General features: G+C 42.3%; 1 protein-coding gene across 1 annotated transcript in view; it reads left to right on the top strand.

The window, feature by feature from the left end:
• The window catches only part of LOC126456465 (odorant receptor Or2-like), a 99,155-nt gene extending 85,660 nt beyond the window's left edge, over positions 1-13,495 (top strand). The window contains exon 5 of the mRNA XM_050092216.1: positions 12,803-13,495. Within this exon, the coding sequence (XP_049948173.1) occupies positions 12,803-12,877 (75 nt within the window). The 3' untranslated portion in view covers positions 12,878-13,495. The remainder of the gene's footprint in view (positions 1-12,802) is intronic.
• The last annotated feature ends 562 nt before the right edge of the window (positions 13,496-14,057 follow it).

The raw sequence follows: 14,057 nt of genomic DNA, 5'->3' as shown, positions 1-14,057 counted from the left end.
GCATTAAATACAATATCATAAATTATGTTATAATTTTCAAGAGATTAAGCTATAAACTTTCAATTTTACTGACTCAATGTCAGAAGTTTTTCTTATTAAGAAATATTCATTACAAATAAAGTGTTCTTCATAAATATTTTTGTTCATTTACAGCATGTTTGATCACTTTGTTACAGCCCATGAGAAATTAATTTAAGGCAGCATTTATTGCATAGCATGTCAAACAATGCAATCTCAGAATACATCAATAACAGAATAATTATATAAAATGAGGGATAAACAATGTCAAAGATATTACATCTAAGTTTAATCACTGTACGACTTGCACGCTTCCCCATCTTGATGCACAACCACAACATCACTCCCCCTCCCTAGTGCTAACAATATTTGCAATTAAACTTGCTGCGATGTCCAGATTGCATGACGACTGCTGTTGCTGTTGTGGAGCCATCAGGGGTAGGACACTATTTCTTTGGCAGGTTGTCGGTTATGGGTGGCAGGTGGTTCTGTGGTGTCTGTAGGTGGTGTGGTACATGTCTTTTGTGCCTCTGTGGGAGCAGCACTGAAGACGGATTTTAGACTGTCAATGCAAACTGTTGTTGGTGTTCCCATGATGTCACCTCTAAACCTTTTATCTTCTCTGCTGTAGTAGGTAGATCATACGGTGATTGCAGAGGTTTGTGTAGCACGTAACGTCAATTGAACACTTGTTTACAGTTCGACAAATTGACAAAGATGAATCGGTTATGAGTCTTTTCTTCTCTTATTGCAATACGCAAAAGTTGCCGTATCTGTGAGCATTGCTTGATGACAAAGCCTTATGCATCAAGGATCGTTTCCAGTACATTGCAGAGGAACTCACCAGGTAATCTTGCTGGTTGGCTAAAGACTAGGTCAGCTGTGATTGTTTTCATATAATCATCAATGGTTGTGTGAATGCCCAGTAGCATGGTCGGTAGTCTCTCAGTCCAATGGTGTGACTTGGGACACTAAAGAGATGCTTTGACCCTCGAAACCATTCGCTACCCAATGATAAGCAGCTGTCTGGATGCGCTTTGTGCTTGACATGGTGGCAAGTGTCTCGAACAGATATGATTCGAGCTCCCCGTCCTGGTTGGTGGAAAAGTACAATGGTATGCTGAAATGGGCAATCCATCCTCGGAAGAATGTAGTTGCGACAGTGTTGGCGGTGTTCTCGGATGTAAGGAATGCATCCGGCCAGGCAGTGAATCAGTTTATGGTGGTATGACATTAAGTACATCCTTCTGATGGTGGCAATGATCCAGTAATGTCTATGTTGATGCATTCAAATCATTGATTAGGGGAATGAATGTACCAATGAGTGCACTTACGCGGCAAGCAATTTTTTTTTACACTGACATGCTATGTATTGGTGGAAAAATGTCTTATTCTTTGTCTGTGTTAGGACACACAACTTCCTTCCATCAACTATGCTGTAGCACATCCACCAGGATGAAACAGGTTGCGCAGCAATGCAATTGCTTGCTGTCATAAACTGCGAGTCATGAAGGTCATGGCTTCAGTGTGGAAACGTCACAGTACAACAGCATATTTTTTGGTGGCACTTGACTGCAACAGAGCAGAAGACTAAGATGGCCATGCCAATACATCTTGCAGTTCATCATTGGATTGTTGTGCAAAGGCCTCATAATCAATTGCACTTGAGATCACTTCAACATGAGAGAGCATCTGCTGGTATCCCAGAGCAAATGCTGGTACATTAAGTACTCCCTCCAATGGACAATGTTGTTCGTAAACTGTCCGATGAAGTCCAAATGACAAAGCTTCGAGCACGTATCTGAATTGCTTGATAGAAGCATACTGCATATACGGTTCACTGCCACAGACCAGTTCTGCTGTAAAGCAGGTAGTTTTTTACTACAGAGTGCCAAAGGTTGTCACAGATCATCTATCTGCTGTTGTAGCATGGTACTTATTACTGTTGCTGGCACATAACCATTAACACAAGCGGTGATCACAGAACATGGTGTACCAACAGAACGGCCTTGGTGATGGCAGTCTTTACATTATTGAAAGCTGTCTCTGCTTCATTATTGTACAGCAGTCTGTCACTTGGTCTGTGTGAACAGTGTTGAAGATAATTCAGAGGTGCAGCTAACAATGCATGGTTCCACACACAGTGACATTAGAAGTTGGTAATGCCTAGAAATGTCCGCAATTCATGAACAACCACCAGTTGTGGATAATTACCTATTATGTCTATCTCGTCTCATGGCAGCCAAATTCCATGGACTTTAATTGTGTAGCCCAAGATGTAGATTTCTGAAGCTGTGAAGGCACATTCAGAAGGGTTGTAAAGCAAATGAAGGCATGAGAATATCTCACGCAGATGTTCAGCTTCAGAACTGGACATAGCTTACACATCACCAATGTACACATAACAGATGTCCCAGTCTCTCATCACTTCATCCATGAAACACTGGATAGTTTGAATGGCATTACACAACCTGAATGACATCCTTGTAAACTCAAAGAGGCCAAATGGATTGGGGACAGCGGTTTTAGCAATATCTTGTGGTGCTACCAGTACCTGATAATATGCAGTCAGCAAGTCTAAGGTGGAGAAGTTATGCTTACCACAGGTGTTAAAAGTAAAGTCCTCGATGTGCAGTACTGAGTGGCAGTCTGTAATAGTCCTTGCCTTTAGCTGTCAATAATCACCCCAAGGATGCCATCCATTGTTCATTCTGAGCACTACGTATAGCAGAGAGGCCCAGCCACTGCTTGGTGGTTGGCAGATGTCCTGTACAAGATTAGCTACTTTCAGCTTCTTGAGTGTCAAGGGGTGAGGTAAGAATGTAAAGCACTGTTGAATGGCGTACTGATGCTAGTGTCAGCAGCTGCCTTCTGATCTCCGGGAACTGCTTAAGAAGTTCTATGAATGGGAGTTACCAGGGTCATCCGGACAGCTGTACCCTCCATACAACATACACTTACTTGACTGGCCAGATTGATGGTAGTATCAAGTAGTCGACAATGTCTGAGGTCGGGTAGCGGGTCATAAAACACCAGGAAGCTGGCTTCTCATATGGGGTGTGTCACATTTGCTTTGATAAATTGCTACTCAAAATTATGACGCTGGCCTAGGTTTAGTGCATGTGTCAGATGACCAATGCCTTTATTGTAGATCAGCGGGTGGCAAAGCTACAAAGAGGCAGATGTGTGGATGGATAAACAGACACATCTGCACTTGTATCCACCAAGAACTGGAATTTGGTATAGAGATCGGTGATCAACAGTGAACAGCTGCTGTACAGAAAGCCAGTCTCCATCATTGCTGACTTCCTGTCACGTTTCCTACCTTGCATGGCAGAATACATTTCTTTGCCTGAGGTCCAAACATTCTGCAGTGAGCAGTATCATTGAGGTTGATGACAGGAATATCATGTTCACAGTGCCGTGAATTATGCAGTGAGCCAGTTCATGGTCCACAAAACTCTTCTGTTGCTAACATTTTGTCCAGAACAGCACTGGACATCTTTGCTCCTCTGCCTCTGAATATGTCCAGAGCAGTTCCGGATTAAACGTTAGGAACAGAAGAATTTCGTGGAGCATGACCTTATACCTCGATAGGTTTACCAGCAGCCAAGTCATCCAGTAATGAAGACCTTCATTCTGTTATGCAGTGAGCTCTGCGATCTGCATCTATAGTGGTACTATAAGAGAATTTGCTGGAAAGCCAACAGTCGCTACCACTGCAGTCAGGTACATCTCCACCATACAGCCTGCGCTGATGCATTAAGATCTCTGGCGCATGCTGTGAGGACCTTCTGTGCATCCAGCAGGAGACATGACAGCCGGATGTTCCTTAGAATGTCTTCATTAACATCACTGCTTGCTAGTGTTCGTAGTGGTCTCCTAACTCCTCTGTTCTCAAGGCATTTTGGCACAGACTGTGATAGACGGCGTGACCACGGCAATCTTCTGAGTCATGTATCGGTGGTAAGGCCTGCACCTCAACAGTCATGTCTTCATTAAGTGCAGTGACAAAATAACTGTACTTATGCCTGTTCCACATGAGACATATGAGCTTGCAAGATTACCCATGATGCAACCTTTCTGCCGGCACCTACCGTGTAGATGAGGCCACTTGCACAAGATTCATGCTTATGATCACCAGACAGCGGAATAGGATGGATCCTATTCTCATGCATATGTAAGTGCTTCGCCCATGGGCAGATGACCAAGTGGGGAGCACAGCTGACAAATGGCGTGAAGTCCTATGTGAACTGTGTACCTCGCTCCTGCTCAGTGAAATATAATACAGCAGGTTGTTCACATCACAAAAGTTAACACGTGAAATATCTGCAATTTTCGGTAAGTATTATTTGAAGCTTTATCTCGGTTACACAATTTATCAAATGTTGCTGCTGTTCTAAGCCATTCCTCTTCAGCTGTTGGAGCTCATAAGAAAGAAGAAGTGAAGTGAAAGTTCTCACTTTTTTTATTCAGAAATACAGGAAACAAGTACCTTCAAATATTTATCCCTCAAAGAGTTGCAGATTTCACACCATACACCTGTTATTGGGTTAGACAGACTCGAAACTGAAATAGAATGTGCAAACGACAAGCTCTTGTAAGATTCGCCAGTCACCAGAAATCGCAATGTAACGGTTCACCTGGAAAGTAATAAAATATGACATCTGTCACCTAATATAGTTGAACAAACAGTCATATGAAAAACTATAAACACAAAATTAAAGTCTTGCTTTCTGCTTGGCGAAATTGCTTCTCTCAGGCGAAGTGGATGATGACAGCTTGTCGAAACAAAATTTTAAACTGTAGTGGATCCTCCAGCCTCAACTCCTTTATCAATAAGGAATAACAGTCCTTTTCCTCGTCCCTTCTTTGAAGCCACAGTCAAACGCAGCAGCTTCTATTTTTGCCGCACCTTTCTTTTGATATTTACTTTATAATGAAAGCTGCAGCTATGGTAATAAGACCAAGGTGACATTTTCTTCCATCCTTTTGAGCCTTGTCTTCTGAAAGTATTTAAGTGGCTTTTACAATGAGGGTGTTTACACATGTGAGTGACTTATAGTTTCATAGAAACTGTGTGAAAACAATTAAATGCAGCATTATAGCTGTGGGGTCTTGCCCACTCATTGGTTGCTTATACGGTTGCATTCTCAGAATGCTATACAACAATTCAAACAAATAAAATTAGTAGTTTTATTTCTAGAAAGCAAATTGACAATACTTCATTTTAATTACAGCAAATGTCACTAGTGAGAGGCGACAAGAAATCAGTAAAGTTCTTGCTGTACACAAAGTCCAAGTAAGCTCCTCATACGGATCACGACAATCAGATAGCGTAGCACAAATGTCCGTTGCAGACTGGCCCGATCTGAGCGGCCGAGGCTAACAGGAGTGGCGTTTATATTCACTTTTTCCAGGTGTCGCTCTTGGTGCAACGTGTTCCTATTCCACACACCACTGGCCGATGTTTCCTCACTGCCTTCTATGCTCTTCTGTTCCGCATCTTCGTTCCAGCGCTTGTGGTTATGCCAGAACATTCCTCCCCCCCCAAACAACGGACCAGCGTCAAGTAATGGAGTGCGACCACCGTGGGAATGCAGGAGTGTAGGTGCCTCGATGGGCCAGAAGCTGTTACTGCAGGGGTGTCAACACATCCAGACGAAGAAGGCGGCAACTGCTGTGATATGGGTGGGTCCAGCTCCATTGGTAGGACGAGAGGACGTGGAGGAGACGAAGGGTCCGTCTCCATGGGGTAGTCCAGCGGTGTCGTGATGACACCCTCTGGCGACTGCTGCAGTCGCACTGCCCTCTGGACCCATGAATCTGGGGGAAGAGACTGAAAGATCATTGTGTACATGACAGAGGCAAAGTTGATTTTGATGGCGGTGCTGAAAGCCATCTGGACCTGATAGAAGATACGTGCAAGCGCCAAGACGACGGACGATCTTGTCTCGTACCCACTGTCTGCTGCCGCTAAAAATTCTGTAAGACATAATATCATATGATGTGAAGCAATACTTGCGGCCTTCCTGTGGCACCAGATGCTGAAGAGGGTGGAGCAGTGTGCGATGGTGGCAGCTGTGAAGCAATTCCTCTGGCGATGGTCCATCTCACGGGTGCAAGCGATATGAGATGAGAAACAGTTGCAATGTTTGATCCATGGTGTGTGGGGAGTGAAGTTTGTCCATCTGCTGCTTGAATGTTCAGACAAAAGGTTCTGCTTCACTGTTGAGCTGTGAATGGCACGATGCACTAGTTTGATGCAGTATGCCACTCCGCTCACAGAATGTTTCAATTAACGTTGTCGAGTTCAGGGACATCGCAAAAGGAAACTTGCTATATGAGTCAACCACAATCAACCAATGAGTGTTTCAAAAAGGTCCCGCAAAGGCTACGTGCACACATTCCCATGTCGATTGCGACTTAGGCCGAGCAGAGCATTTCTTTTAGCAGAGCGGACTGATTTTCCACACATTTGTAATACTGTGGCATCATTTATTCAATTTGGGCGTCCATATGATGACAAGTACAATGTCAATGCACTAACTGTTTCGTACGAACAATCCCCCAGTGTCCCTGGTGAAGCAACTGGAACCCTTCTTTTTGCAAAGCTTGGGGGATCAACACACGTGACTGTCCACTGTCATTCTGAACAAGAATGACATCTTGCTGTATAGCAAGGCTATGCCAATGTGCAAAGTACTGGTGCACTACAGAGTTCCTTATGCTGTGCAATGAGGCGAAGATGTGCGAATTTTTAGCAGAATGTTCAAATTCTGAATCGGCATCCATGGCGTGTGCAATTTTCTTATAGTTCAGCGGTAAAATCTGAAGCAATTCAGAATCCTGAGCAGCAATGTGACAATAAGATGCAGCAGAAGCATCAAAGTACATATCAGGGCCAATCGGAAGAGGTGAAAGTGCGTCTGCATTATCATGTTGAGCTGTCGGACGATACAAAATCTCATACTGGTATTGAGACAACAACAAAAACCCATCTTTGCAATTTTTTAGCAGCTCATAAAGAAACCAGTTTCGTCAGATAAAACAATGACTGCTAAGGCTTGTGATCCACTACTAAGTAGTTTTCTGACATACAAATAGTGGTGAAATTGGTGACACCATACACAATAGCCAAAGCCTCTTTTTCAGTTTGTGAATAGTTACACTGAGCTTTGGACAACACTTTTGATGCTAAAGCAGTAGGTCTGTCTTTGCCACCAATAATGTGCGAAAGTGCTGCACCGATTCCGTAACTTGCAATACCTCTGGTTTGTCAGGATCAAAGTGAATTAAGCAACAATCACTGAGCAATGCATCTTTAAGTTTTTGAAAAACTACTTGGCACTCATCTGTTCAAACAAAAGGGATGCAATGGAGCTGCAATTTGTGCAGCATTCGGCATGAACCAAATATAACAGTTAATTTTCCCTGAAACTGACTGCAATTCTGTGATATTGTGAGGAACTGGCAAATCTCGTATGGCTAACAATTGCGACTGAAGGGGATGTACACCTTGACTGTTTATGACATGACCAAGATACTGCAACTCAGGTTTAAAAAACTCACACTTGTCCAGTCTACACTTTAGTCCTGCATCAGACAACACATGAAACAAAGCTCAGAAATTTGCAACATGATCTTCAGGTGTACAACCTGCTACTACAATGTCGTCCAAATAGTTTGAACAGTTTGGCACTTGTGCAGTCAGCTGTTCCAAATACTGTTGGGAAATGGCGGGTGCAGAAGCACTGCCAAAAGGCGAAAGCAAATATTTAAACAGGCCCAAATGAGTATTTACTACACACACTGTTTGAGATTCTTCTTGGAGCGGTATTTGAAGATGGGTGTCACGCAAATCAATTTTTGAAAAATAGCGCCCAGCGCCTAATCTGTCCATGAGATCCTCTTACCATGGCAATGGATAAGTATCAATCACAGTTTGTGGATTGACTGTAGATTTAAAGTCAACAAAGACACAAATGCGACCTGAAGGTTTGGAGAACAAAACCAGTGGACTTGCCCTCTGGCTAGCAATTCTTTAAGTTCAGCCACAACTTTGTCCCATAATGCAATGGGAACAGTTCTGGCCTGGCAAAATTTCAGCTGAGCATTGTCTTTCAGTGTAATATGTGCAACAAAAATGTGAGCTTGGTCTAAACCTTCAGAAAAGATGTGATTCTTGAGTTTCTCCCAGCATATTTGATAATCAAAACATCCACGAGTGTACTGCCGGCCTACAGTGTCCAACGGGCACAATATTTCGGCGATCATACATGTCGCCATCATCAGGTGAACTGACGGACTGAGCTCCTGTGAATGTGCCGGCACGGAGATCCGTACGCTATGGCTGCTCAGAGGGAACTGGGTTCGGTCACGGCGGCAGCCGATTTAAATACCCTCCACCCGCGGCGCGCTCCCTCCGCTGTCCGCGCCCTGCGCCATGGTCGTGGGATGGAACAGATTGCGACAGCGTCTGAGATGACGTCGGAGTGATGGCTCTGTCCACTGTGGTCGTCACAACTACACGTTTGCTTGATTTACTCTTGATTAACCCAATCGCTGGTTCCCAAGCCTTGCTAAGATTATAGCCTCAGTCACGGTTTATGAGGTTGTCAGTGGTGCGAGTTTCGATGGCCTCTCTAACAACGCTGTCCCAGTTTCTCGACATCTGTACCAGAATCCTCGTGCGTTCATACTCCATAGCGTGATTTTCTGACAAACAATGTTCAGCGACGGCATCGATCCTCGACGGTACGCATCGTCTGACCAATATACGACTTGCCACATTGATACGGAATCTGGTACATGCCAGCCATCCTCAAACTGAGATCATCTTTTGGCGCTCCCCACCAGTGCACGAGTTTTATTCGGAGGAAAAGAGTTTCAGTAATTCTTTTAGCAACCTCGCTACACTGTCTTTCGCATTGAATGCAGACACTGACAACACATTATCCTGAATGTTAAAGCCAAATAAATCAAAAGAATCAAGACTTGCGTGATTGTAGCACTGTAAAAGTCACTGTTTGCATATGCGAGCAATACATAGTAGACAAAGTACACGTTCTGAGAATGGGAATGTCTTGTCCATTATAAGCTGTGAGTTGTGTGTTAGTTTTAGACAGGCATGGGGAGCCTAACAGGCCATATGTCATTCTCATACCTTGCAAATCTGTTACCCACTTGTGATAAGTCTGTTTGGACCATTTTGCAATCGAAGAATTGATACCAAGCTGCTACCACATTCACTTGCTGATCATAATAGTTTGTTAGTGATGTTACTACTTGGTCATAAGACAGTTCAATCAGAGGGGCATTAGGAAAAAGTTTTTGAATGAGGCGGAACACTGCTCTTCCTACCATTGATAATAAGATAAGAAAGTTTCACAGTTCCTGGTATATTGTGGGCACCGACTTGCACCTCAAACTGTGAGAGCCACTCAAGCCGTTCCTCTTCCTGTTCAAGAAACTATCGAAAAGGTGTTATAGCAGCTGTAGTAGGCAGTGCTTATTCCGTAGGGTGCACAGCGCTGGCGAGTAGCTGCTGTACTGTGTTGAGCAGGGTAGAAATCTGGTTCATCTGAGACCGAAACATCTGCATTAGCTGTGTGGCATCTAACACTTGCAGCTGAGGCGCCTGAGCAGGGGGTGGGACAAGATTGGTGGGCATGTTGGAAGAAACATGTGCAAAAGAAATATACAAGGCAAAAGACAAAATCAAAGAAATTTTCGGCAATGCCCACCCGAAAACACTTATTAGTAATAATGACAAGAAATAGTTAAAAGCAATATGCACCCCTGCAAAGTACAGACAAGAGAGAATCAATGAGCCAGCAACAAAAAACAGAAGTTCGTGGCCGGCAGGCACGTAGTTTGTTTATCCCATCCTCGTTGCCAGTTGTGGGGTCTTGCCCACTTGTTGCTTACAGGGCGCCTAAAGGATGATGTGTTCTCAGGATGCTATACAACAGTTCACACAAATAACATTAGTAGTTTTATTTCTAGAAAGCAAATTGACAATACTTAACTTTAATTACAGCAAATGTCGCTAGTGAGAGGCGACATGAAAACAGTAAAGTTCTTGCTATACACAAAGTCCAAGTATGCACTTTGTATGGATCACAACAATCTGATAGTGTAGCACAAATGTCCGTTGCAGACTGGTCTGATCTGAACAGCCATGGCTAGGAGCGGTGGCATTTATATTTACTTCTTCCAGGTGTCACTCTTGGCACGGCACGGTCCAATTCCACGCACCACTGGCCGACATTTCCTCACCGTCTTCTCTGCTCTTGCATTCTGCATCTTTGTTCTGGCACATGTGGTTACCCAGAACAATAGTGACCATCTAAAGTACAAATAAATGTAGTGCCCTTAGAAAGAGACACAAAATACCCGAAAGACTCAAAAGTAAACTAAAGCAACAATTCACATGCTGGACATTGTTAACAAACACTGCAGATGTGTTAAGTAGACAACGTGACAGACACTTCCCGTTTAAACGCTTTTTTGTGGTTCTATCACATGGAGTGCTGCAGTAGACAATGACTTTCTTGTGAGAGTCACACGTATATTGTAAAACAGCTTTTAGTTTCATCAGCTGTGACTCTTATAGTTACGCAAACCATAGAATGGGATTCCGCTGCCTAAAAGGTGGTGGGCTGACAGTGACTCAATTAACCGAAGTGCTGAGGGGCTCGTCAAGGGATGGTGCTGGGTCTGACGTGAAACCTTGGTACACAGATGGCGCAAGGCATTGTTGATCAGCTCTTGATATTCAAAGTATGTCAACAATGCAGTTCGTGGATGATGCACAGTCCATTTGCACTTGATGTTTGAAATGACACAGTATGAATACTACATCAGTTTATGTTGGCTGTCACATACAATCACATCAAGGTCACCAAAAATGTTCTGATTCATGATAAATTAACTTTATGGCAAAATTCATTCCATAGCATGTTCATTCAATGCAATCTGAGAGTGCATCAATGTGAAAAATCAATAACAGAATAATTAAATAAAACAAGGAATAAACAATGTCAAAGATATTATGCCTAAGTGTAATCACTATAAGAGTTGAAGCAGTTCTACAGCTTGATGCACAATCACTACAAATTCTGTCTAATCAATGCAGCCACATGAAGCATCTTCTGTTTGGTGAACTGCGAATTTCCACTATCTGACTGTTGGTGATTAATCGCATGTGCCATGCCTTGTAAAACATTTTTTCAAGGAATAGGTTGTTGATTTCTCTATTAAGAATGTATCATTCCCCTAATTCCTTAGGAAAATTTATTCTTTTATGAAATCTGTCTTCCTGGTTGTTGAGATGTTGCCATGGAGATAAGCCCAGGAAATTTATGTTTGCTTCACCTATTACCTTTGTCCATACAACAAAAGGCCAAGTTGTTGACTATGTCTTGATAGTGTACGTGTGGAAAAAAAATCAAGTTGCCACCATGAGAGTTGGTGACGATGTTAGTTCTGTCCACATATTCATTCTTCAATGCAACACATTTTCTGAATGACAGATGACATGACAGAGACCTTGAGTGTAGAAGTCTGCAGTTTGGCTGTCCTGGAAATGCTTCCTCTTGAAAACCATCGTATCTTCATTCTGAAAACACATGCCATTCAATGGTTTCTTCATCCAAGAAGTCACTGGGTGTCTTGTTACCAAAATATCGTTATGGGGGAGGGGGGAGCAAAATTTGAAAGCCCCACAGAAGCAGCATATGTGTGACTGCCCTTTGCAGAATGAGTTGCACTGTTGTCACGGAGCAAAAACAGTCCTTTGGACAGCTTCCCTCTTCCTTAGATTTCAGTAGTGTGCTTCTGTGATTGTTTGGCCCTTAAACGCATCGTCTGTTAGTAGCCCCCTTGGCAGTCCCAAAAAAAAAAACATTAAGCGTCACCTTGTCTCATAATGGTTAGGTCCTCGCATTTTTAAGCCCTGGTGAATCAACATGTTTCCATAGCTTGCTTTGCTCCTTTGTCTCATGGTCACAGTGGTACAACCAGCCCTCAGCCATGATAATTAGGCAGCTAAAGCAGTCGTCTCGATTGGCCTGACAACCTGGAACATTTCTGCTGCTGCTTATGTTCAGCATATGATTTAAATGGGAGTGAGCAGTTGTGGAAACCAGCAAGCAGCAATTTCAAACTTCAATATAAGTTTTTGCTACATGCAACTAATGCATTATATCATCTACATCTAATCAACATGTATACTCCACCACAAGCCACCATGCGATGTGTGTGGAGGCGATGCACTGCCACAGTTATCGATGTAACTATCATACGTAAATAAATGCTTCCCCTAATTCAGTGTTGGTATAAAACTGCTCACATCCAGATTACCTTCAACCATGTTACAGTAAGTAGACATTACTTTGTTGCCGAATAAAGGTATTTTGTTAGTACGTTTGTGTTTCTTTGTTTTATGACACCATTCAATGAACTTTTTAAATGGAATGATACAACTTGACTAAATGAAGATAAGGGTTTAGAAGACATATACTGACACATCAAAGAATAGTTAATTTGCTAATGGAAGAAAGGATGGGGTAAATATTGCTGAGGGAGACCAAGGGTTGACTACTGTAAACAGTGAATGTAGGTTGTAGTAGTTATGCATAGATGAATAGATTTGCACAGAACAGACTAGCGTGGACACCTATACTAATTCAGTCGTCAGACTGAAAACCACAACAAATGAACTTAAATATTGCTGTATTCCTCATAAACATCTCTCACTGCTGCGTGTGTTCTGTTGCAGCTTATAAATGCCTCATATACGTTCTACACTCTGATGCGTCAGACGAGGGACCAAGGATCAACAGTGCAGACATAAGAGGCCTTGCATTACAGGAGAGCAGTACAAGTCACTGGGCCACCAAAATATTTTCACTACTGCTGTTAAAATAACTTATTTCCTAGATGCAATTTGCAAGAAACCACATCAACAATTTGTAGTCAGCAAGATTAGTGGAATGTCTCAACTCTCTGTTGATTTTTTAACAATCTGATGATAGAACTTGCTATTTTGACCACCACACAGGACCATGTTTGGAAAGGGAAAGCTTCTGGGTTATCCAGATGCAAGAGCCAACTAAAAATAATTTATCAATGTGCTCCTCTAGTGATCATTCCTCTAGTATACTTGAAGTTCTGTTTTTCCTTCCATTACTCTTCTGTTCCTGACTTTATAGTGGTATTATGGGTCTATGATTATATGTTTGAATCCCTTCATGAGCAACAATCTCGTTGTCTTCAAAGAATCCACTCAATTCACTAAATGACGTACACTCAAGGGCATCCAGTTAGTTGCCCTGTAATTACTGTTTCTGAATAGGGATACATAGTTTTAAGGAAATTTCACCTTTCCCAGGTGAAATCTGTCATTTCAATGCCGCAGTTGTAAAAAAACAGAGAAAAACTTAGTTTTGACTCTAGCACAGTGGTGCACTTTCATACATGTTGTTACAAAAAAACAGTGATTTAAAAATAAAGCTTTAGATTATGTAACAGCTTTCTTCAATATTGCAAAAAAAAAAAAAAAAAAAAGTGATAACACATGTACACCTTCTAATTAATATTGCACACATGAGAATGTTGCCACATGATGTAAATGCTTATTTATAAACTGTTTATTTCTTCCTCTGAAAAATATTATTCTTTTCTGTGTAGTTAAGTAAAGGTAAGAAATGCTCTTGTTTCTTGTAATACTATTTCCTTCGGAAGGCCTACTCACAGCAGAATATTTGAAGCATCCTGATGGGACAAGAGAGGAAAGGTGTGCAATTTGTCTCAACATCTGGGTAATATTTTTGGTCAATACTGTGTCTTAAAGAATTACTGACTAATTATGTTTTTGTCTTTGTTTGTCGACCAACTCAGCATATCAGCTAGTTGCTGGAGAGTACAGTCAGTACATAGAGAATAGTAAACATCTTGGAACATACAGACAAAATTCGAAATCAACAGGGAACATATACAAGAGTTGAGCTGCTCATGGGTAGAAGCGACAGACT

Source organism: Schistocerca serialis, chromosome 2 (genome assembly GCF_023864345.2).
Source record: "Schistocerca serialis cubense isolate TAMUIC-IGC-003099 chromosome 2, iqSchSeri2.2, whole genome shotgun sequence".
NCBI classification, from domain to species: Eukaryota; Metazoa; Arthropoda; class Insecta; order Orthoptera; family Acrididae; genus Schistocerca; species Schistocerca serialis.
Note: the sequence above shows the minus strand (reverse complement) of the source record. Positions and strands in the feature narration are given on the sequence as shown.